Source organism: Gossypium raimondii, chromosome 4, assembly GCF_025698545.1.
Source record: "Gossypium raimondii isolate GPD5lz chromosome 4, ASM2569854v1, whole genome shotgun sequence".
NCBI classification, from domain to species: domain Eukaryota; kingdom Viridiplantae; phylum Streptophyta; class Magnoliopsida; order Malvales; family Malvaceae; genus Gossypium; species Gossypium raimondii.
In genome coordinates this window covers 20473639-20499284 of record NC_068568.1, presented here as the reverse complement: position 1 = coordinate 20499284, position 25646 = coordinate 20473639, and the positions used below count along the sequence as shown (strand labels likewise).

The 25646-nt window shown below is 31.9% G+C and overlaps 2 protein-coding genes across 2 annotated transcripts; both read left to right on the top strand.

Moving 5' to 3' along the window:
• The first annotated feature begins 1245 nt into the window (after window positions 1-1245).
• LOC105766693 (uridine nucleosidase 1) lies at window positions 1246-4254 on the top strand. Its single transcript, XM_012586258.2, has 9 exons — window positions 1246-1572; window positions 1983-2098; window positions 2182-2241; window positions 2433-2615; window positions 2711-2815; window positions 3231-3327; window positions 3429-3536; window positions 3637-3772; window positions 3869-4254. The coding sequence occupies exons 1-9, from the start codon at window positions 1452-1454 to the stop codon at window positions 3975-3977; spliced, it is 1035 nt and encodes a 344-aa protein (XP_012441712.1). The 5' UTR covers window positions 1246-1451; the 3' UTR covers window positions 3978-4254.
• A 1356-nt stretch (window positions 4255-5610) lies between these two features.
• LOC105766694 (uncharacterized) lies at window positions 5611-6173 on the top strand. The gene has a single exon (XM_012586260.2). The coding sequence runs from the start codon at window positions 5642-5644 to the stop codon at window positions 5960-5962; it is 321 nt and encodes a 106-aa protein (XP_012441714.1). The 5' UTR covers window positions 5611-5641; the 3' UTR covers window positions 5963-6173.
• The last annotated feature ends 19473 nt before the right edge of the window (window positions 6174-25646 follow it).

Genomic DNA, 25646 nt, shown 5'->3' with positions numbered 1-25646 from the left:
TAATTCTTTTTTTATATTTTATAATATTTTATTTACATTATAACATTTTATTATTTTGTAGTTGTTACAATTTTTATTAATTATCGATAATTGTTATCATTTTATCATTTTATAATATTTTATTTACATTATAAATCTTAATTTTTTATAATATTCGAACTACATCTAGAAAGAACTAGACTAGATTCAAATAAACTCGAACCTTCATTTGCCTAGGTTCATTCTAAACGTGCATTTTAATACTTTTTTATATATAAATTTTGGGATTTTAGTTTTTAGTATATGGTACATGGAATGTCACATCAAGATTCTTGTCCGTGTCGTACTTCATGTGTTATTGTAAATTTTATTAAGCGTCTATTAATAATTAAATTGATTAATGACGGTTTTATTATCGAAAGGTCCTAATTAATTTTATTTTGGTAATTGAGAGCTAAATTGATTGCATTCTTAAAGATTTTTTAAATACTAATGATTTTTTAATAAATATTTTTAATATTCAAAATTTAATAATAAAATAAAATTATTCAAAAATCAATTTAATTTTTTCCAGTTCAGATAAATAAAATTTATATGCATATTATATAACCATAAATATTACGTAGAAATAAACAAAGAGAAATATCACTATACGTATCATATAATAATATTAATTATGTTAAAACAAAATATATGGATACAGTTTTTAGTTTATATAAAACAAATTTATATTGTGTAAATATGATGCAAAAAGTTACCAATCATAGTCTACAAATTGGTGCCCAAAGTCTTTTATACTGAATTTTCTTGGCCGCCAATGTTGTGAAATTGAAGCATTCAGTTGTTTTGGAATTTCAGTATATCTCGTAAGTAATTCTCAACCTAGCACTTCTGTAGAAAACTTGTTGTATTAAAATTGTTGGAGAATTAAATACTGATTGAAAAAAAAAAAAAAAACTATAATTGATCTCATTTCCAATTTAAATAGATGCATCATCATCAGCATCGTCTATGAAATTGGACCTTCACCCAACCAGTGACTTCTTTTTTAAAATTAAAAAACAGGTTGCCCCCCTTTCTCTGAATAATTATTTTTTCCGCTCTGATCCCATACGATACGGGAGCAAGAGTCCAAGATTAGGACCACTCACATTAACCCGCGTTCCCATTTCCCATTCGCTGTTTCAAATCAATTATGCTGACGTCAGCATGCCACCCACCTTAAGGCGCTTTAAACTAGTATTAAAGGAGGAAGTAACATCACCCAAAATAAAACGCATCTTTGTTTGGTGTTCTCTTCGGGGGGGACTCTCTGTTGGCATCGCAGAGCGGCCTACCTCTTCCTCCTCCTCCTCCTCTACGACAATTTAAACAAGAAATTCAAACCTCTCAATTTTTTTTCTTCACATCCATATTCATTAAAATCTTCGATTAGATTATTACCACTTTGTGTTTTTCTAATTGCGTTGAATATGGATTGTGAATTAAAGAAAGATTGTCACGATGGAATTGTCGTTAATGGCGGAAGCGATGGCCTTTTACTCTCACATGCCAACAGCAACAAGCTCATTATCGATACCGATCCCGGGATTGGTCAGTTTCGCTCCTTTTTTTTTATTTATTTACTTTTTCTCTGGTTGGCTACCAATTTAGTTGCATAAACTAGAATTATAATGAAATAGGAAACAATTTTACTTTTTCAATTTATATTTGTCCTGGGAGTTTTATTTTGGGATAAGCCATAAAGTTTGATTTAAAAAGCTACGTTGACTCTCTCTGTCTATATAGAAATGTTTTATTCGAGGGGCGTGTGATGAGATCTATATAGGAAAGTTTCGGGTTTTGACATGTATATAATGAAACCGGAAAATTTTTATTAAATTATACAAGGAAGTGAAAACAATATGGAGTGGATTGATTGATTGGCAGGATTAGATATCTAGAGATTTTGTTTGAGTTTGACCCTGAGCAATGTATGAATGCGTTTGTCATTTGATTAACAGATGATAGCATGGCGATCTTTATGGCATTTCAAAATCCAGAATATGAGATCTTAGGTTTGACCACCATATTTGGCAATGTCCAAACCGAAGATGCCACTCGTAATGCCTTACTTCTGGTACGTGCTTCTCATTTCTGGTTTTCATATGATTTTGGAATACGTTCATGATTTTATCCTCTTTTCGAGGTGCAAAAGGATAGTGTGAAATCGCAGGGCGTCCTGATGTTCCTGTAGCACAAGGCAGCCCCGAGCCGCTTACGGTAAATGCTTCAGTTTTCCCTTTCTTAAATTACAATGTAATTCCATGGGAATACTAATGGACCTCGCTGCAGTTGTTAACTTGCTTTATTGTGCCTTGATATTCTTCTTTTTTTTTTTTTTTGGGGGTGGGGGGGGATTACTATATCTTTTATTTACCATAGCCTAATTGTGGTTGATTTGTATGGAAAAGGGTGGGAGGCCGATTGTTGCCGACTTTGTTCATGGCTCTGATGGACTGGGGAATATACTCCTATCTCCTCCAAAAACTAGCAAATCTGATAAGGCTGCCTCTGAATTTTTAGTTGAGAAGGTTTCTGAATATCCTGGTGAAGTATCTATACTAGCACTTGGACCACTCACAAACTTGGCACTGGTAAGACCTTGCTACTCTCTTATCAATTTCCTCCATTTTGGTTATAGGCTTCGCAGGTAAGTGCTTAAACACAGTTCTCTTTTTTTTAAATCCAGGCAATCAAAAGGGACTCTTCCTTTGCCAGCAAGGTGAAGAATATAGTTGTACTTGGTGGCTCATTCTTTGCATTAGGAAATGTAAATCCTGCTGCTGAAGCAAATGTAAGCACAAAAGGATCCTAAATTTGTTTCTTACTACAAGCTCCATATTATCATTCTTCCTTTTGAAAAAGTTTAGTTTCCAAGGACAAGCTACAATCTTTCGAAGTTGACCTTGTGTTTCTTTGAAAGTATTACTAATCGAAGGTCTTTCATGATCGGTCATCACTTTATTAGTACTAGGGAAGCTGGCTTGAGCGTTTAATTCATTTTGGAGGGGAAACTTCCTTTTCAGTTGAAAACTTGTTTAATTTCTTTTGCTCGGCTTATTAGTCAATCCCTCGATCTCATCGTTATCATGGTCTCGCCTTAAGCTTTACAAGATTGAGTTGCAACCGGCTAGTTAGCAAACGACATTAGTTTCACTTGAGCAACCCTCCATTAAGCAACTCTTCTGAATTTATTTGTCTGACTACAGATATATGGGGACCCTGAAGCAGCTGATGTTGTGTTTACGTCGGGAGCAAATATCGTTATAGTTGGACTAAACATTACTACCCAAGTCCTAATGACAGGTGAGAACTTAGCTGTCATTCTTCTTAGTAAACAAGTTTCATTTGCTTTTATATTTGAGGTAGTCATCTTGACAATGAAACATCATCTTTTTATCCGATAGACGTTGACCTCCTCGAATTGAAGCAATCAGAGGGGAAATATGCTCAGGTTCTATGTGACATGTGCAAATTCTACAGAGATTGGCATGTGAAGTCCGACGGTATACATGGTAATATTTTGAAATCACCAACTGATTTTCTTGTGTTTCCTCCTCACCTTCTGAATTTTATTCATTTTAAGGGAGTAACAATGAAAAATTTTCGTACCAGGGATATTCCTCCATGATCCTGTTAGTTTCATGGCTCTAGCTCGGCCCGATCTCTTCACATACAAGAAGGGAGTGGTGAGGGTCGAAACGCAGGGCATATACAAGGGGCATACCTTGTTGGACCAAGGATTAAAAAGGTATTCCACGACAAGTATTTGCCAATTAGTATTATCATAAAATGCAATTAGATTTGCTAGTGTGGTTACTCATGTTGGTGATATGATTTGGTGCAGATGGAATGGAAGCAATCCATGGACAGGCTATTCCCCAGTATCCGTTGCAGGGGCAGTCAATGTGGATGAAGTCCTTAATTATATTAAACAACAGTTGATGAAACCATGAAACAAAAAGCTGGAAATACTCACTTGACAATTAAAAAGATGTCCTCAAGATTAGATCACCTTTGAAATTGATTTCTGCTTAAAGGTCCCTTTGTAGTTTATTCCCTTCGTGCTTTACCCATTTCTGGGGTTAAAAAGCTAATAATTGTTCTCGTATCTGTTCTTTAATGGAAACATAAAAAGGGAACATTCGGTTCGATCCTCAACCAATCAGAAACACTGTAACTGATAAGCTTCATTATAGATATTCAATGTTAAGGTCGGGATCTTTACTCCAATTCTTGATGCATTGCAACACGATAGCTTCAAATTTCTATTACGTCCTTGTTCCATGCAAATATCTGTGATCCTTGCTTGGACCATTGGGATCGAATCCACTGTAAAATTAGGAGACCATGCCTGTAAAAACATGTCATCTTATAGCCGTGGTTTAAATTTTTTCTTGAAGTTGTACAAATTCACCATCGTACAATTACGAGCCGGACCAACTACAACTACAACTGTATGTAGAATCAACCAATGTAAAGCAGAGTGGATGAAGAACTAGACAAAGGCATAAAATCTAAAGAGAAACTACGTAAAATCTATTCAAAGTATATGCACATTGTGAGAGAAAGATCTGCACATCGCAAATGCAAATGATTAGACTCAAATTCAGGCCTTCAAAGTCCAAAGCGTCGGCCTTTACCTCATTGGCTAAGTTTTAAATGCTTTCGTTCCATTTTGGTAATAAATAATAAAAAACATCTCTGGTCCCTCTCAATTTTGATATTAAGCAAATTAGTCTCTAAAAAGATAAGAGCAATATAATTCTTGTCAATTTTGAAAGTGAGTAATTAAGGACAAATAATTATGAGATTAATATTTTTTGTCAATTGTACATAATTTTAATTGGTATGATAAAAAATTTAGCACTCAGTTTATGCATTCTAACAATTTTGTCCTAATTTAACAAATTCAGTCTGCAACATTTGTGTAAATGTGTAAATATTGAGGCTAAATTTGTTGATTGTTTTAGATTAAGACCAAATTGACAAAAACATTGAGGGGTAAATTTATTATTATACTAATGTAGAATTAAAAGAAGACATCAACGGAGTTGTCCTTGGTTACCCACTTTAAAAAATAATTTCCATTTTTTTTAGATTTGGTTACATTGAGCAATGAGTTGGATTTGTAAAGAGGAAGAAAAGTTTGAAGGATGTTAAAATTGTGTCGCTGTTTTCTTACCCACGTTAACTCATTTGAGTGAGTTATGAGATTGTTGTGAATTTGGAAGTTGAAACAGCGTCAATCTTTAATTGTAGCAGGGATTGTTCAACTGTACGAAACCGACCACTTGATGCATCTAGCTTTTCGGCCAAGGGTCAACCTTTGCATTCATGTTTGAGATTATAATTATGTCCATCAGAACCACTCAACTCAACAAGTTGAAAAAGGCGAATTGAGAAAAGCAGTTAAACCAACTCAGTTAGGGGAAGCTTCTTTTTATCATAAAACTTAATCCCTTAAGAAAAGCAACGCAGTCAACTACCACAATGAGAGAAGCGTCTCAACTCCCGCTAGACACTGCACCCACTCCAACCACCTTTAGAAAACCAACCCCATTTCCTCAAACCTTATTTAGAAACCCCCCCCCCCCCAACAAGACTGTAACTGAAAGAAATGGGTTCAACAAGCAGTGCAATGGCAGAGAAGGTTTCTTGGTACTGCGCATTGCTCATGGCAGTGATGCTGGTGATGAGCTGCTGCCAAGAACCGAATGAAAGGGATGAGGAGGGAATGATGCGGGTGGTGCACCAGTCCAAGAAGCCATGCGATGAAATATACGTGGTTCGGGAGGGGGAGACTTTGCACACCATCAGTGAAAAATGTGGGGATCCTTTCATTGTTGAACACAATCCTCACATACATGACCCGGATGATGTTTTCCCTGGCCTTGTCATCAAGATTACTCCTTTCCTTTCCACAACAGGTAGACCGTAGTAGACTGCTTCTTTCTTACCACTTTCAATCCTGCTTTGCTCATTTCCCTTGTTTAATTTACATCCCGCTTCAAAGTAAAATATATGCCAGGGGAAATGTGTTGTATTGAGAGGGCAAGTGATTCGTATAATTAGTAACACTTCCTTCTAAATGCATTTTAAATTCCTCATAAACCCCTAATTGAAGGATATTGGAGGCTTAAATTCACCAATTTTAAGTTGTTCTTATAGCACTAGTGCCAATTAATTTTTAAAAATGTTTCATGTTTACTATTTAATTATATACTAGAAAAACAATAAATAATGATATACAAATTAATAATAAAATGTAAACGTAAATACTATATTGATTTATTGATAAAATTAATATTTTATTAATTTGAATAATAAGGGCTTAAATCCCTTACCTGTATTTTTTAATAAAAATAAAATTCCTCCAATAATTTAATTTATTTTAATTATAGAATGACATATTTATAATTTTTTAATTAAATTGTTACCTCATTAACTCGTAATACTATCTTATTATACTAAAGTTAGTGTATATATTACCTCACCCCTCTCAAATGTCAACCTCCAACAATCTTTAATTGGCATTAGTATCATCTATATCTTAGTTAATAATAAGTTGACACAGATATATTATTAGCTCTTTGGCCTTTATTCCAAATTTATACACCATCTTATAATTTAATATATTCAAACTAACAACTTGTTTAAAATATTTAAATCCATAATTTTTATAATTCAAAATAAAAATAATTTGATAGAATTTTTATAGAAAATGTGAAATATAATAAATAGATAAGAGCTACTTATTTTATTTATTTTAATATTATATTATCCTATAAAAAATTATATTTTTTATTTAGAATAAAGTGCAATGTTTAAAATTAAGGATATGATGTATAATATATTTTTTATAATTTAAAATCTATATTTACTCAGCAATCTAATTATATTTCGTAAAAATTCTAAGTAATATATTAAATATTATTATAACTTAAATTGGTACTTAAATTTTTAACACTTATGTTCTTTTAGTTTATCAAACAACACCTGAATAAGAGACAATTAAGCACATCTATATCTAAAACTTTTCATCGAAAAATAAATTTTGAATGCAATCCAAGTTAAAGTAAGTTAATTAAATGATTAAATATCGGTTTTGGTAGGATTAATAACTAACTAAACCAACCAAAAATTTGATTATATGTTGACTTTTATTAAGATGGAAGCTTTGGATATTGAAATTCAAGTTGAATCATATGTGCACGGATGTCTATTCCACCGTGTATTATGAATTTTAAGCAATTATTTATGTATTGTGTATTATAGTTGGTCAAGTATATATATTTATGAATGTAGTGTGAAACTCTAAAAAAAACATTAAACATGAATTATTAAAAAGAATTATGAGGCGAGGCTAAAACATGAATTGGGCATATGGGCAAGGTATGAAGATGGCAGCAGGCTGAATGGCCCAATTCCCCTATAATTTGATTTTACTACTCAAATTCAACAACCTGCGTTTTTAAGTGCATGCGTTTATAAATGGTTGCGTTATTGTAATTGCAATTTTACTATTTGAATTAATTTAAAATTTTAAAGAGACTCCTCTTCTTTTTCAAATATGACATCAATAATTTAAAAATATATCCAATATTTACGTTTAAGCACGAAAAAGCGTATAGATTGCGTATATGACTGATCTCAGCTCAGGGATATTAACATTCATAAATAAATAGCACGTTTGGAATGAGATCATCAATATTGACCAAAATTACAAGTCAATGATTTGTAAATTATTCAGCATTTAAATAAGTCTTTATTTCTTATAAACATAAAACTCCACTTTACGGCCAGGTTGTTCAATGTGAATGCACTAAATTTGCATCCATAATTTAACCTAGAATTCATCTTTACATTCATTTTTATTTTCGTCTAATTCAATCTTATTTTACACTCATTTTAATCACCCAACTTTAATAAATTTTCATTTTGATTACTCATTTCTATTTCTTTTAAATTAATTTTATATTTTACAAAAAAATAGATTTTTAAAGGAAATTGAATCATTGAATTGCATAGATGAAACTTAAGTTTTTCCTAGAGCTCAAATCTCTATAAAACTTAAATTTTCCTATAAAAGGTTTTCATTTTTTAAACAAAACTTTTGGGCTATATATCATTCGATAATGTGGAAATATGAAAATGATCTATTTGAAGCAACTTATATTGAAAAATTGGATCGGATCAAATCAATTCAAACGATGGATTCTCTGAAATAAGGAGATTGGATCAAGATTGCATTGAAAACTTATCTGTAAGATCTTCACATTATCTTGGTATTTATTATTATATTGTATATGTTATTTTAGCTGCAATTTCATATGTGATAGGATTGTAATTGATCTAGTATGTTAGCAAGTCTTGATCTCTTAGATATTTAGAGAGACTTGTATAGGTTTTGTATAGAAGGTTACAAGGAGATTAGACCAGGATTGCATTGAAGACTTACTCTAAGATATCCACATTATCTTGGTCTTTATATTATATTATATATTCTATTTTAGATACAATTTTATAGAGGATTTGATTGTAATTGATCTAATATGTTAGCAAGTCACAATCTCTTATATATTTGGAGAGACTTGCATAGATTTTGCATAAGCACTATATGTTAATTGAGGAACTTATAGTTGAGAGTGCAAACAAATTTATTGCTTAGTTCAAAGCTTAAGTTCTCCCATGAAAACTTAGAAGTGAGTGATCTAGATATTTAGATACAAAAGTGAAGTTGTTATATCGAAATTTGATAGGACTTAAATCGCTTATTGTATTGGATTAAAAGATGGTTAATTTACTCACTAAGCAAAGCTCCACAAATATAGGAAAAATCAAATTGTGTAAACCACTTGATATGTTTTTGTTTCCTTGCTCTTGCCCACAACAACATTAGTTTAATGAAAAGAACTTTTAACAACTGCGGAAGAAACTCGATTCATTTGAACTTAACTGATAAGATTCTTCAGGAATACACATTGAATGCTAAGATTACACATTGAATTTCTGGTAGGACGTCTATGATCAAAAAAAGTCTTCGTGATTTGTGATTGTTCTAGAAGAAATGAAACAAAAGATATGGTAGAGCTAGGACAGTTATTGTATGAGGTTTACCCAATGCTAAATGCAAAGGTACATAGTAGATTGATATAAACATCCAATAAACCCAGTTGTTGTTGATACTCTCTTATCGATTCCTTCTTCTCCTTCTTCCATAACCTGCTCGTAGAAGGAAGATATAAGAGAGACCTATGAATAGTGTGATCAAAAATTCATAATAGAATCTGGCCATAATGACCGAATTGATTATCGTCATGCATAAAGATATTAAATTCCCTGGTATAAAAAATTTTAAAATCATCATTAACCTCTTTTTTTTCTTTTCTACTCAGGCTTAAGTCTCGTGTGCATTGGTACATCCTCTTATTTTTGCCCTTACAAACCCAATAAAACAATATTATATAGACATATGGAACTTGTGTAATTCTTTAAACAGCTTTGATAAATTTCATGTTGATAAAGGAAATATATTTTAATTAAAAACTCCTAACATTTTATTCTTTTGGGGATTAAATAAATAAATGGGTAGGTAGGTAGGGTCACCACATATTTAATATCTAAAATTCATCAACAAAGAATGTTCGCTCGATTAAAGAAACCAACTTTTATTACCACTTTGGTTGTATTACATTTTATTTGCTTTACAACTTTTTCTTGCTCCGACTTTTATTTATGGTATAACGTTTTTTCAAATAACAAGAGATGGGTTTCATTCAAATCAAAATTAAAAATAAATTTAGTGTTAAATAAAATGGTAAGATTTATTGTACTCTTAATACAATATACAAATTTGAATCTTAGAAATAATATTATTTAGATGACTACAATTTCAAACATGATCATAAATCGGACAAAAAATATTGATGTGACAAATAATATTTAATTAAGTTAACACATAAAAAGACTGAAAATTTTGAAAACATATATAAAAATAAAATGTTTAACAATTTATATTTTTATTAAAAAAACTAAACATGCAGCTTTTTATATAAATAACCCAAAATATTAATTAATTACGAAAATAATTTGAAGAAAGAATTATATACGAAAATGATTCGTTTGTTACAGTAGAAGTCGGTGCCGCCTGACCAATAGACGGCACCACCCCCCTTTTCCCCTAATCATGACTCAATCATCAATTTTTTAAAATAATGGTATGTATTTTCTGAAATACACGTAAAAAATACGGATATTCACGGTGGAGAGAAAAAAGAGAGGAAAAAATTTAATTTTTTAACGGGTGTCGTCGGTCTATAAGGCGACATTGGTCCTTTTTTTTAATCTTGCCATTGAAAAAAAGGAAAAAAATAATTTTTTATTGGAGTCGTCAGTGTATTAGGCGGCACCAATGATTGTTTTTAAATTATTTTTTAATTGATGTCACCAATGTGTCAGGCAGCACCGCTGGTAAATTGTAAGGAAAAAAAAATTTGGGTGGTGCCCATGTATCAAGCGACACTGTGTTTTCTTCTTTTTTTTTGTTGAAAAAAATAGCTCTGAAAGGAAAAAAAAGATCGAAAAAATAATTTATTAGTGGTGTTATTGACGTGTTTATTGAGAAATGTGTCCATATGCGAAATTGTGACAAGTAAATATTAGCTCATTGATTGTCTAAGTTCAAACTGAAGATAAGTGGCATTATAAGAACGTTTACATTACGAGAAAGACAACTTACTTTAGTAAATAATCTAAATGAGTCTGTAATCCCGTAAAAGAATCAAAGTGAGCATTTGATTCAAATACTGAGGAGGATTATTATGTCATCTACAATTCCAATCGGGGAGATGTCTAGTTTTTGCTATTGGAGCAGTTGACTCCACGGTTAGAGACATAGATGTATTCATTGGTAGAATGATACATTGGACTGGACCCAAGATGAATTAATTCTGAATCCGTTTGTGAATTAATTCACTTATGACGTTCATGTGATTTACCTAAATCTTGAGTTAGTCACTGACCATGCGTATGCAACTCATGTGTTTTGATATAAGTGGAGACTTATGCTCTAAAAAATGATCGAGCCCATAGCCGGGTACATGACTTGTGTATGGCATGGTTTTATTAGCAACAGTGAAATTCATAGCTCAATTAAAGAGTTAATGATATCCTTTCATTAGCATTGTGTGGATTTATAAATATGAAATGTGACCACAGGTTGCTCGTTCTCAAATGAGTAATTTATCACAGTCATTTGTTGACAGTAGTCATATTAATCATTAAGAAGATATAATAGTGACAATGAGATCAAATATGATTTATTGAGTAAATGGATTTAATTCAAAGGAATCAATGATATCATATGAGGGTAACACACACATGACGAGGTCATTGGACAAAATAGTTGGATGAATTGGTTTTGTAAAGAGTATACAATAAGGAGTTTTCAATCATAGAACTTCTTGTGGACTAACTCTATGATTAAGTAATTGCTAATGATCGGAATGATACTTCTGGACATAATTGCAATCACTAGAGCCTAATTGTATATGTTCTATTGGTCCCTTCGCTATCTCAACAAAAGCTCGATCAGACTACATTTGAATCAAAAGAAAATTCTACGACTTTGGAAATAATTTAATTGAGTCGATTTATTCAATGTGGATTTAAATTAGGTAGTCGTGAGAATTGTTCAACTAGAGAATTTGATTAAAGAATGTTTTTGAAAAATTAATTTAGAAAACCTAAGTGATTTTTGAAAAATTAATTTTGGTCAAGTAAAATTAAATTAGTCAAATTAATATGATATTTTTGGAAATTAATTTTCAACTCAAACAATTGGTCCAATGGGTAATTGAACTTTAAAATTGGACCTAAGATTGTAAACTGGGCTTGGGAGCACAAAACCAAGACCCAAAAATTGGTCGAACTGGGCCTGGTATGTGAAATTAGGCTGACCGTCCAACCGGTGGCTGGACCGACTGGCCGGGTCGTCATTGACCCGGACTGAACCGACTGTAACCGAATCGACTCGGGATGCCGTAAGGGTGTCGCAGCTGCATCACCGAACACGATGGTGCCGGAGCTACGACGGCGGCGTCCTAGTGGCTGGCGGTAGTTGGCCTTTGGTGGTTGAGCAGTAGAAGAATTACACTCCTACTAGGACTCTACCAGAGAATTTGATTTTAGATTAATTATTCCAAAAATAATATTATTTTAATAGTTTAATATTAAATTAAATTAAATACTTATCTTAATAGTATTTTATTAATTTAATATTAAAGTAATTATCTTAATATTAAATTTAATTTAGTGTTTATCTTGATAGTCATGCTATTATTTTAATAAGATTTAATATTAATTTTAATCTAATATTAAATTTAATATTAAAGTGATTAAGTTTAATTATAGTTGACTTCTCTAAATTCTCCCTATATGAAAAGAGTATAGGGTCATTATTTTTCACACACTTGAATTCAAGAAAAAGTTGTAGAGAGAAAATTCACTGAAGAGATTATTTCAGAAAATTTTTAGAGATATTTTTCTGATTTACAACTTGACCCAAAAGTTTAGAGAAATTGCGAAATTAAGAGAAAGTTGTAGAGAGAAAATTCACTGAAGAGATTATTTCAGAAAATTTTTAAAGATATTTTTTTGATTTACAACTTGACCCAAAAGTTTAGAGAAATTGCGAAATTACTTCACTTGTAATTTTTGTGAAAAAAATTTCTGATTGAAAACGAGCCCACACTCGACAGACATGAGCTTGAGAATAGCGGAGAAGACTACTCAGTTGAAGCGCTCATTCTAAATGAATCGAAAATATACAATTTTGATTAAGTGTTTATTACTTTAGATATCACAACTAAAATCTTATTTTGGAATTCTTTTTAGAATTCTGGTTTTTCCCTAAATTTATTTTCCACTGCGTTTTCCAAACCCATGTTTTCCAACTTGGGGAAACGAGTTCCCTATACTATGGGATGTCTCATGTCACATCCCAAAAATTGGGTTAGTAGAATCAGGGTTAGTGAACCGAAAATCGTAATTAGGTTAGATAATTAAATTAAATATGAATAATTAAAATTAAATATGAATAATTAAATTAAATATTAAAACAATTATAGTTAAAAATTTTAGGTTAGGAAATTAAAATTAAGTGTTCGAGAATTAATTTGGTTAAAATTAAAATTTTAAAAATGAGATCAAATTTGAAAATAATTTTTAAATTGGCTTTAATTGAAAAACAAGGACCAAATTGGAAAAGAGAGAAATAGAGGTGGTTAAAGGGGCAATTACCTAATTTTTAAAAATTGGGTGGTTATTTAAACATCTCAGGATCTCCCTCCCTCCCATTCATCAGCCTTTTCAAAAATTTTGCAAACACAAAATTAATTATTTCTCTCGAAATTAGTTCATCCTGTTTTTATTTGAAAGCTTTCCAAACACAAAATATCCTTTCAATTTTAAAGAATACTTATGATTTCATCGTTAATTTCTTTAAAGTTCTTTACATGTTCAAACTCGAATTAGCTTCATAGTTGATCGATTTTGCAATTAAGGTAACATTCTAACTTTTCTTGATCAAATGGAGTGTGTTATCATTTCAAATTGCTTTTTAATTGATTAAATCAAGATTTCAATAGATCGTTAGATTTTAAGTTGATTTTAAGCTTGAAAATGGCAAATCTCGTATTATTAAGTTAAAGTATTGTTTCAAAGCTCTTTTAAACTTATTTTGATCCTATTAAAAGGTTTTTAACCTTAATTTAACAAGTCTTTAAGTAATTTTGAAGAACTTGAATGTTTTCTTCTCTTTAAAGTTTATTTGGCTTTGATTTTTCCGGAAAAATGATATTCATGTAATTGGACAAAATGAAGGTTTAAATATGTAATTAAATGATGTTTAAGAAGATTAGGATCGAAATTAAGGTTTAGAAACAAAATTTGAGTGGTAAAATCATACTTTCAGCAAAACTAGCTAAGTTTTTAGTATAGAGATATAGAGGCTTTGATCTATAATTTTAGAATGAATTAATCTTGTTTTTTTGTGGTTTTTAATGCCTTTGTATTTTATTTGATGTGTATGTAAAGTGCCAATTCATTTGGGAGCATCCACAAGCAAGTACAAAGGCAACTAAAAGCTTACTTGAGCTTTGTCATTGAAGCAAGTTACTAAGGTGAGTGGTCTGTGCTATAATTAATGCATAAAACAGTGAGTTAAAGGGGGCTTAGGCGATCAATTCATCTAATCTAAGTCCAGGAGTAAGTGTTCTTACTTGAGCTTTGTTATTTTGCAAATAAGCTTACATGTGTTTTGATATGTTTAAGTTTGTAATGTGAATATATATGTTGAATATATATCTGAATATGCTTTGTGAACAGTTGGTTTTATGCACACATATCTGATATGAAAGTGTATTTGGCTCATTGAGCAAAGTTAAGTGATATGAAAATGCTATGTAAAGTGAGAATAAACCAGAAAATAAGTGTGTATGAGTGAATATATTGGCATTGTGACTTTTTAAAATCATTGGATATCATTGGCATGCCATAAGATTGTGAGTTCTCACCACTTATTAATATTTTTTGGGTATTGAGGTTGAAGATAGTGTTGGAGAGATAAGGGCATGTGAGCTTAGCTCCATTCATGAAGATAGTGTAGTGTGTTTGGAGAATTTTAGCTTCATGCTACACTTAAAAAAGATAGTGATGGACTCTATGAGTCAATTGGTGTGTTTGGAGATCTAGTTATCCAATGCGTTATGTTATATGCATGTTTTGTAGTCACAATTATGTCAATATATCAATGTGAATGCTATGAGATGTGCTAGATAACTTGCCAAGATTGATTGAGATAATATGCCTTCATTTAAATATGGATAATGTGATTATTTGTGGCAATCATTGAGCACTCACTGAGCTTGAAAAAGCTCACACTCTTTATGAACAATTTGCATAAAAATAGCTTGAGAAAAGAAGGAGTGAGCCTTCCAAGTGATCCAAAGCAAGGCGACGATTTGAGTATGTTTGATGTGTTTCCAACTCAATAACGAAGGCAATAGGGGACTAATCTAAAGGGTTTTGGTTTTTTGAGTTGTTAATGGTTTGTAAATGAACGTTATGAACTGCTTAAATGATTTTTGAAACTTTTAATATTGGTTTGGATAAATGTTTTTAATGGATGATTTGTGAAGCCATGTTTTTAGTTGAATTAGTAAGGTGTTATGTACTTGTTATTGGCTAACATGTAAAATGAAGGTGATTTGGCTTGCTGAGCATTGAGGTGAGTCCAAAATGACCTTTTGGTATGTTTTGTACCATTCATGCACCTTAAATCGCCTTATATACAAAGTTGGCATGTTAAGTAAATGAAATTAAGGCTTTAGAAAAGCATGCTAGCATATGTGTTCGATTTGGATGCCAAAGCATGTTAATTTATCATCTTATGTATTTGAGCATGATTTTTGTGTATTATGTATGCTATATGACATGTTGGAATAAGGAAAATGACATGAAATCACGAAATAATATGTGTATGAGAGTGTCAAAGTGTCATATGTAAGTGTTGCAATTTTTTTGCAAATTTTTGAGTTGATATCGCGATGAGCCCTATAGGATATCGCGATACTGAGTCAATGTTGCGATGTGGGAATTGTGTGATCGCGATATGACGTTCAAATTGTTCTGGGCATATTTTGAAACTATTTCAAATAAGTCCTGATTTTTATACAATAAATTTGGAGTCCTTAAACTACACAAAATGTTTTGAAAATTTACATGACATGCATTTAAACATTGAATTTCAAAATTTTAACTTCACTTTATTAAAATGGTTTATTTGCATATTTTGTAAAATTTACATTTTAGTCCTTATATTTGTTTTCAAAGTAAATGAGTTTTAAATGTCGTTTTAAGATAAAATTTTCAAATATAATTTAAAATAGAACGCCCAAGACACTGAATGAACCAAATTTCATGAATTATGAGTTTTGCTTCCAATGTGTAAAATGACGGTTTAGCCCCTGTTTATATTTTGTTGTATTATGTTAGCCGAAGCATGATATAGGCTTGTTTGATTAAAATTACTTGTTTAAGCATGTTTTTAATTGGTGTGATGGTTGGTTTGTGGTGTGTTTGGATGGCCGATAAGGAGAGTCATTTAAGTGATCAATGTGACATTCCGGAATCGGGTCAATCAGTCCTGGCTAGGTTTAGGGCGCCATATCTTGACATTGAATGTGCCTCTGCCTACATTCGAGTTGCTCCTAGACCAATGGCTATTTAGGGTACCCAAAGGTCGCCCATACTAAACCAGGATTCGTGGTGACATAGACTTGAGAGAGATGATCGACCAAAACATTGAGGTCTATGCAAAATAGTTGACCATAGTCAAAATAAGTGCCCACATCGGAAACTACCATATTGGGCAATCATCACGGTCAGGGGGAGTATAAAATTATGTACCCAATTTTCAAATGTACCTTAAATGTTTTATCAATTAAATTGACTTTTCCCACTTTTACTTTTTTTTTAACTATCAAAGGGTTTATTGAATTTATTAAACTAAATTTGAACCAAATAAATATATTAACGTGCATGGCCAATATTCTCCTCACCTGAACCTGCATTCTTGTCATCCATAAACGAACTTTGGGGTGTATTAAGCAAACTTAAAAAATCATGTCCTAAAGGTTTGCCCAAGGATAGAGTCTTGGGAGTACGAAGGTGTCGAGCTAAACATATTAACCATCATTGATGAACTCAATTGTTGATAATTAAAACTGCAATCGGGCATCTTCAGATGATATGCGTAGCAATGGGACCCCGTATAAAAATTGTCAAACCACAACTTTAGATGATAAGAACTACCCTCCGATATGTATGTGACCTCGGAGGTTAAGGCCCAGGCTCGGGCTTGAGCTCGAGTTAAGGAGTAAGAGGTGGGTGACCTCGGCAACGATGTGATTAACTCGATCCACTTTCTCAATGCCCTTATCGGTGCATGTGCCTAAGGACTACCATCTACTGCCCACCAAATAAATAAGACATCCCATTCTCCATGTACCAACATTAGTAGTGGACCGAGGGCGTGAAATTAAACAAGCAAGACTCTAACAGAGGTCTCATCTCCATCCGGGCATTCTACAATTGTTTATGCTCCAATACCCAATTCTTTGCTTCTTTTCCCCTCTTATTGATTTCCGAACATTGTCGAAGTTATGTGGATCGTTTGAAACATCTTATTTGCACCCAAATTGTTATAGAAATTGATCCCAATTGTACCACTCACCAGTTGAAAAATTCAACACGGGTGCGTTAATGCACCACACGAATGAATCGTTGTGAGCCTACAGGGGAATGACAATCGCAATGTCTGGCACAGTATGTAACATCCACGCAAATTGCACAATTAATAACATGGTTATAGTAACATGAGCCAAATAATATAAACAAAGTAATTACATTACATGAATATAATTCTATTTTAGAAAAAAATTACTTCCTCCTTGGCATATGCCTTAATCATTTGACAGTATACAACGAGGGTTTCAAACTTCTCGATACTCGAATAAGTAAACCATTTGAAAATAAAGCAAACTTGTTAAAACACATTTTCAGAAGAAAAAAGAATTATTGATTTAAGTTTTAAATTTGTTTACCTATTTACAAGTTAGAAAACATGTGGTTGGTGACTCACTGATGCCAGAAATGGCATCCTGTACAGTGCTCAGGACTGAAACAATATCAGGCACCCGCCTATATCTAACAATCATGCTTTGTCACCCGAAAAAGCTCACGATACGTTGCTAATACTACTAAGCCCTAATTGTACGAATGAGCAGCATGTAAATTAGTCAGGAAAGGCAAGTACATCATGTGGATTTTATTATTATTGCGTCCGGCATAAGTACCACTTATCAGTTGCAATATATACGCTCAAGCAACGCACATATTCTCCCACCCAGTGGCACTACTCGATAAAGATTTCAAACTTTTCTTTTAACCAGGAAAGTTTCAAACTGGTAAACCTAGCTTCACCATCACCGAGCGAGTACCCAAGTAGGTGGTAGCAAAATGCCACAAGTTCGAACACTTTACTTGAACTCGTAACAGTATCACCGTCAACTGAGAGCCTGAGTTGCAATGCAATGTCTTCCAGGGTGATGTTGCACTCCCCACATGAAAAATAAAATGTGTGGGTCTTCAGGCGCTACCGCTCAACAAAGGCAGATATTAAGTCGATCCTTAACTTAAACATTCGAACCAATGTCTGTAACAGCCCGTTTTTGTGAAATCGAAACAGTGGTTTCAGGACCACAAATTTGATGTCGAAAAATTCATGTTAATATTATTTTATGATCTACAGTATGATATAATTATGGCATAAAAATTTCGTTAAGAAATTTTACCGTTAGTAAGCTCAATTTGTGAAAAAGAACTAAATCGTATAAAGTGCGAAAGTTGTGTTCTATTAGCTAAATGTGTTAAATAGCTATAGAAATTTAAAGTGGGTGTCCTTATATGGTAAGTAGACCATTAAATGAGTTAGTGGATGTGCATGGCTTGATATTTATGAAATTTTTAAAGTTAGGTAAGGGTAATTAGTTAATTAGCCAATTAAAGATAAAAAATAAATGAAACAAAATAGCCATCTTCTCCATTCATCAACCTACCGAAATTTCCAGCAAAAATAGGCTTGGGAGAGCTTGAAAAATTCAGCCAAGAGAAGTCATTGCATGTAAGTGAAAATCAATCCGGTTTTTGATAATTTTATATTTTTGGGATCGTTGTAGCTTAACCTAGCTAATTAGGGGACTAATTTGCAAAATGATAGAAAGTCTAGTGTTCAACCATGAGATAAAATTAGTTTTTTTTTGAAGTTTAAATGAAGAAAATGAAATCTTTGTTGGAAAATAAACAACTTTTTAAGTGGTTTTTAATGAAATTGTCAATTGGGGGTTAAATTGAGAAATGTGAAAATTATGTGGTAAATATGTGAAATTGTGAAATGTATAGGCTGCTATGAGCATGTATTAAATTAGGGTAGGCTTAGATGTGGATGAAATTGCATGAATTTCATTTTACGAGCCTAGAGACTAAATTGTAAAGAAATCAAAAGTATAGGGGAAATAGTAATTTTGTCATAACATGAATTTTGGATTGAATTGAATAGGATAAAGATTAAAGTAGTTAAATTTGATTATATAGATCAAGAAAAGCAAAGTACGGAATTAGATCGGGGGAAAGATAAAGTTTTGGATTGAACGATTGTTTTCCGTCGAACGAGTTCGAAGTAAGTTCGTGTAATTAAATTGTCTATTTATATGCTTTAATGGAATTATATGTATGTGAATGGTTTAATTATTATGTATAATTATTAAGCGCATAACCGACGATGTATGAAGAATACCGAGCCTCGTTTGAACCTTAGGAATTCGTAAGATACAAATGACATGTCATTTGGGTTATTAATTTCAACTCTTATGAGCTTACTGTTACTCAGCTCGTATGAGCTTACTGTTATTTTGCTCGAAAGAGCTTGCCGTTTATCACTCGTATAAGCATACATGTACAAGAATTGACGGATTTACAGTTTAGTACACGTCACGTGTACTACCCACATATCTAACGATATTTTAAGTGGTTCAATGGGAATAGTGCTATTACGAGATTATACAAGTTCGATACGAACTAGTACATGTATTTATATGGAAATGGTTTATATATGATATACAGATACATGGTATAAGTGTTACATGTACATAGAATTTAATAATTGTTGAATTCATATATGATTCTCAGTTTTTATATGAATACATGGCTAACTTGGTTAATGGTTATGTGATAGGCTTTGTCCAAATTGAACTGTGTTATGCTTTGAGTTACTTACCTAAATTTGTGGTTAAAAGGTAAGTTTAATTTTGTGTTATACGAACTTACTAAGCTTAATTGCTTATTCTGTTTATTTTTTCATGTTTTATAGAGATTTAGAAGCTCGTTCGGATTGGAAGTCGTTAGGAATCTCATCACGCTATCAAACACTATTTTGGTACTTTGGACTTTATATTTTGGGTTAAATGGCATATATAGGTCATTTTGGGCTAATGGTAGCCTATATGTTTTGTTATGCTATAGCCATTTATGTTGGCTTGTTTTGTGAACATATTTTTGTTATGTCATTATGTAAATAGCCTTTGTGTATGTGCTGTATGGTTGCCATGTGAATGTCTTGTTTGTGAATTTGTATTTTGGGTACCAAACGGTTGAAATGGATAAGTGGCATGCATGATAAATTTAGGCACATTGATGCATATATATGTTTGACCATTTAGGTATACTTTGGCGTCATAATTGACAAGTTTTAAATTGGCTATTTGAGGTGTCTATTGATATCATAATTGTATGTGATTTTTTAACAAGTTATAAGCTTGATATTGGTTGGTTGTGAATTTCTAATTATGCCATGGTTGTATGTAAATTGTTATGCCTAGGTGGGTACCAATTTGGATTAGAAATATGGCTTGAAAAATGACCTATTTTTGTCCACACGGACAATGACACGGGCGTGTGTCCCCTGATACTTCTTTAGAAAACAAGTCAGTAGCTTCACATGGCCTAGCACACTGGCGTGTGGCTTGGTCGTGTGGTTCAATTCAGTATACCCTCCAGTTTTCACACAGTCTAGCACACGGCCTGGCACACGAGCGTGTTAGGCCATTTCGAAGGGTACACGGCCTAGCACACGGGCGTGTGGTCTGGCCGTGTGACCCAAGTTAGTGAGTTACATGGTCTAGGACATGAGTGTGTGGCCCCATTCCGAATGCCCACACGGCCTGAGACACGGGCATGTCTCTTGGCCGTGTGAGACACATGGCCTAGCCACACGGCTGTGTGTCCTCTGCACCTTTGAAAATTTTTTATGTTTTCTGAAAATTTTCTTGAGTACTCGGTTTAGTCCCGAACCATTTTTAATATTTATTTTGGGCCTCGATGACTCGTATTAGGGACCATATGATTGTTTATAAATGGTTTTTGATTTGAATGAGAAATGCACATGAAATGTTTACTTGATTGATTTATAAGTCCGGTAATGCTCCGTAACCTTGTTCTGACGTCAGATATGGGTTAAGGGTGTTACAAGGTCATTGTTCCAAATCCGACGGTTTTTGCTTGAAATGAAATAAATTTTTAAGCTTAGCAACGATCATTCTTTTTTGAATGAATTGAAAAGTTTTTTTATAGTTATTGTAATTCTAGTTACATGAAAAAAGGAACGAAATATGATGATTCCCACTATCATTTTAACTTGTATGATAATGATACTAACTATAATTCGAATAATCACATGACACAGTAGCAGTCATAAACTCCCTAATTTTCTTCTTCTTCTTTTCTCATTGTTTTTTTCAATTGTTTTGTTTTCTCACTCTACCCTTCCTTTCATTCACCACTTTGATAACTACAATCGTTGCCACCTCGAGTCACGTTTCAACTTGTTCCCACCATTATTGTCACTTCCCCTACCACCAATCTTCTTGCCCCCACCTCTAACATAAGTTATGGGCAATGAGATTAAGGATACTACTTTGATGGAAAAAAGAAATAAGTTGATTAAACCTTTTTTTTCCATATGATTATAATCTCAAACTTATGTGTGGGGTTTATAAAACATCCTCTTCTGGTGGTTTGAAACTTGATCGCATAACCACCGTCAGCTGGTGAGACTTTCCATGAGCAAGTTTGAACACTATACTTGAACTCGTGACCACATAACCACTATCAACTGGGAGTCTGAGTTGTAATGCAACATCTTTTAAGGTGATGGTGCACTTCTCACACGACAAATGAAATGTGTCGATCTCCGAATGTCATCGCATCACCATGAACTCAAACATACATTAAAACTATCACAATTTCTCCATAAAACACCAACACAAATAAATCTTTCTCCCGAAATTTCGAACACCCATAAAAAAGTATTTTTTTTCTGTTTTCTCCCATTCTACTGAACATTGATATTTTTGTTTTTTATTTTCTCCCCTACTACTAAGCACAAATCTTTCTTCCTTTTTTACTTCTCTTCAACAACAAAAAACCAAACACTTCAACATATGAAGATTTTGAACCGAGGATGGAGTATATATAGTGAGGGGTGCTGCCTGACAGCATCGTAGGACCACTGGTGCTAATAAATTAATTTTTTTGGTCTCCTATTTTCCCTTCACAACTATTTAAAAAAAACATCAATGCCACCTGACACACTAGTGGCACCAATTAAAAAATTATTTTTTTAAAAATATTACCGGTGTCGCTTGACACCCCGGCAGCACCTATTAAATTTTTTTTAAATTTACTGGTGCTGCTTGATGACCTGCCACAGTTTGTAGTGGAAAATTAGGTACTTTTTAGAACTTAACGAGCTTTTTTTAAGTCGTTTTAGGTTATTTTATTACATTTTCAATTTCAGTACCTGAGATTTAATTTCTTGCAAAATAAGCGTTTTTATTCATAATCTTGGGTTACTTGACATCTTAGGCCGTAGTTTTAACAAGTTAATTGAGTGTGTAGAACACCTATTTTCAGGCCCAAAAGCATCAGGAACGACAACCGGGTCGCAACACGAGCTTCCAGAGTCGTAACACAATCGAACAAGTTCTAGATTTAATGTTCGAAGTTGTATGTCGCGACATGCATAAGCCTGTGTCGCGATACAGGTCTGATAGAGGGAAAGTAATTAATCAATGGTGTTTTCGTTCGTAGAATACATATTTAGACTAATTAAGGCCTTGTAATTAACCTAAGTGAGCAACTAACTCTGCCTATAAATGGTTAAGTTAATGTTAAGCCAAAGGCAAGTTGTTAGGGTAGAATTTAGGTTTTAGTTTTAGACTTAGTTTTTAATTAGAATTTTAATTAGATTTTAATTTTCTTTTTCAAACAAATTTTTTTTTGTTCGAACTTGGATTCGATTTGAGTCCAAGACTTGATTCTTAAGTATTTTGATTTTTTTCTTTCACTTTTTGCTTTTTGACATCGATATCTCTTCAACTGTTAAAGGATTTTGTAGAACTGAGTGCATCTAGTTTATCAAATAGATCAATCTCTATTTTCCTTTCGTTTTAGTTTAATTTGTGTTTTTGCATGATTAAATTAATGCTTAGGAAAATGGTCTCGAAATTAATGAGTAGCTAAATCCTTTAAGAAGATTCACGAGCAGATGTAGGAGTAATTAACGGAAGGATAAGAGTTTCTCATGGAATTAGTTGGTTTAAATTATGTATGCTTAAACCCTAGGATTGACACCCCTAGGAAGTCATCTCGGTAAAATTAGGTTGAGAGATAGGTTTGCCGAGTAAATTGTAATTTATCCCGATTTAGAAAGCGAGGTCGAGAAATAAGTGAGTATTTATGGATTAATTAATCAGTTAAAGGCCAATAGATAATAATTGATTAGCTATTAGCTAATTCGCTAAAACTCGGGTTCTAAAGTTAATTACAACCACTGAAGTGAGTCAATCTTCTACTTTTTAATCGAGATTCATTGTTAATTAATTTTGTTTTAGTAATTTAATTTTATTCCATAATATTAATTCTCTTTATTATTATTATTAATCATAATATGATTTTTGGTGAGTACTTCTTGTACCATGTTATACTAAACTATATTACAATTTGACCTATATACTTGCGGACATTGTTGCCTGATTATATATATTTTTGTTGTTCACACGTTTGGCAGCGATCACCTAACACACCGGCAGCATCAATTAGAATTTTTTTCCCTTTGTTTCACTGACACAAACCTTTTTTTTTTACTAGTATCGCTTGACAGACCTACAACACCTATTAAAATTTTTTTCTCTACTGTGAATATACATATTTTTTACGGATATTTCAAAAAATGCATACGGGTGCCACCTTATACAATGGCAGTGCAAAAAAAATATTTAAAAATAAACTTATGATTAAATCATGATTAAGGGAAAAGTCTTCTACTATAGCAAACAGATGATTTTCATATATAATTTGTCCTTCAAATTATTTTTGTAATTAATTAAATATTTTAGATTATTTATATAAAAAACCAAAAAGTTTATCGTTTTTAAAATTTATAACAATAAAATGTAATTAAAAAAAAAGGAGATGGAATAGGACAGAAACAAAAGGTCAACCAACTATAATAGTGATTGTTAAAGATAGATAAATTTTGAGTGTTTTATTTTGTAATCATATGAAGTATATGGTGTCTAAAATGATTAGGCCTCTTTTAAAGTTATCTATAAACCCCAAGCTAAATCTCTTTTAAGTTAAACAAGATTACATATACCATTCTTAATTTGTTTCCCCTATCAATTAGTTGAAGATGACGGTCCATTACCAATAAATTCAAGAAAAATTGTAAATTCAAACTTTAAAAACGACATTATTATAAGAGATAGCCGTGCCAAAATTTTACCTTTTATTGTTAATATATATATTTTTATTATATAATAAAACTTTTAAACAGTAACGGTTGAAATGTACATTTGAAGTTTCAGGAAAAAATGAAGACTTAATTTACATATTTATTTAATCATTACTAGATGAAAGAAAAAATTATAAATAAAAATATATATTTATTTTAAAATTAAAAAAAGCGGTATTTTTGAAGGAGAATATTTTCTAAAATTGTTTCTTCTTTCCATATTTTAAGTAGTTTTTTAGAAGTCCCTAAAAGTAGTTTTTAGAAGTATTTTTTAATTTTGTTATATATAAGGCATAAACACTACTCTTAACAATATTTCCATAAAAACAAATTATATATTTTTAATTGAGTTAATGTAGATATAATCCAAACTCAATGGAAGGTTTTATTATGTGTAGAGGTATATAGGTATCCTTAAATTGCATCGTATTGGTTATAAATTAATTATGGTTAAATAGTTGAAAATTTTATATTATATATTTTAACTAAATATTTATCTATACTATTTATTAAATATTTTATTGAGTTGGTGTCACTCTCAATCAGATTATTAGTTCAATTAAGAAAATCACGGAAACGAATAAAATATACATGTGGTGGGATTTGAACCTTGACTAATTGGATTTGTAGAAACTTTGGTTTACCATTTAGTTAAAGCTTTATTTTGATATTTTAATGCATTTCAATTTTTATTATGCAGGTTTTATTTCCTCCGTCAATTATATATCTATACTTCTATATTATTTATTAAATGTTTTACTGACTTGGTGTCACCCTCAACCGCGTCACCAACTCAGTTAGGGAAATTACATAAATACTCTTCCATAATTAAAATAAAGGTAATTTAATATTTTTTAAATAATAATAAATACATGTGGTGATATTTGAACCCAGACTACTTTTTTTTCATTTTAGCATAGTATCATGTATTATTATTAATTAGTTTCAAACCATACATTTCATTATTTATCCTATGTTATTTTTAAACACATAATTGTGTTCTAAATTAAATGGTTTCCACATGTGTAAGCATATGATAGGCTTCTATTTTATTTTAATTTATATTTAAGCATTTTATTGTGTTGGTGTTACCCTAGAAATATCATTTTAAAATTTTAATTAATAGTATTATTGTGACATTTTGTCTTTTCAT

Bases quoted from the DNA above. Each gene is read 5' to 3' on its own strand.
- LOC105766693 (XM_012586258.2), top strand. From the start codon at position 1,452: ATGGATTGTGAATTAAAGAAAGATTGTCACGATGGAATTGTCGTTAAT. The intron at 1,573-1,982 runs GTCAGTTTCGCT...TTTGATTAACAG, and splicing joins CGATACCGATCCCGGGATTG to ATGATAGCATGGCGATCTTT. The intron at 2,616-2,710 runs GTAAGACCTTGC...TTTTAAATCCAG, and splicing joins CACTCACAAACTTGGCACTG to GCAATCAAAAGGGACTCTTC.
- LOC105766694 (XM_012586260.2), top strand. From the start codon at position 5,642: ATGGGTTCAACAAGCAGTGCAATGGCAGAGAAGGTTTCTTGGTACTGC.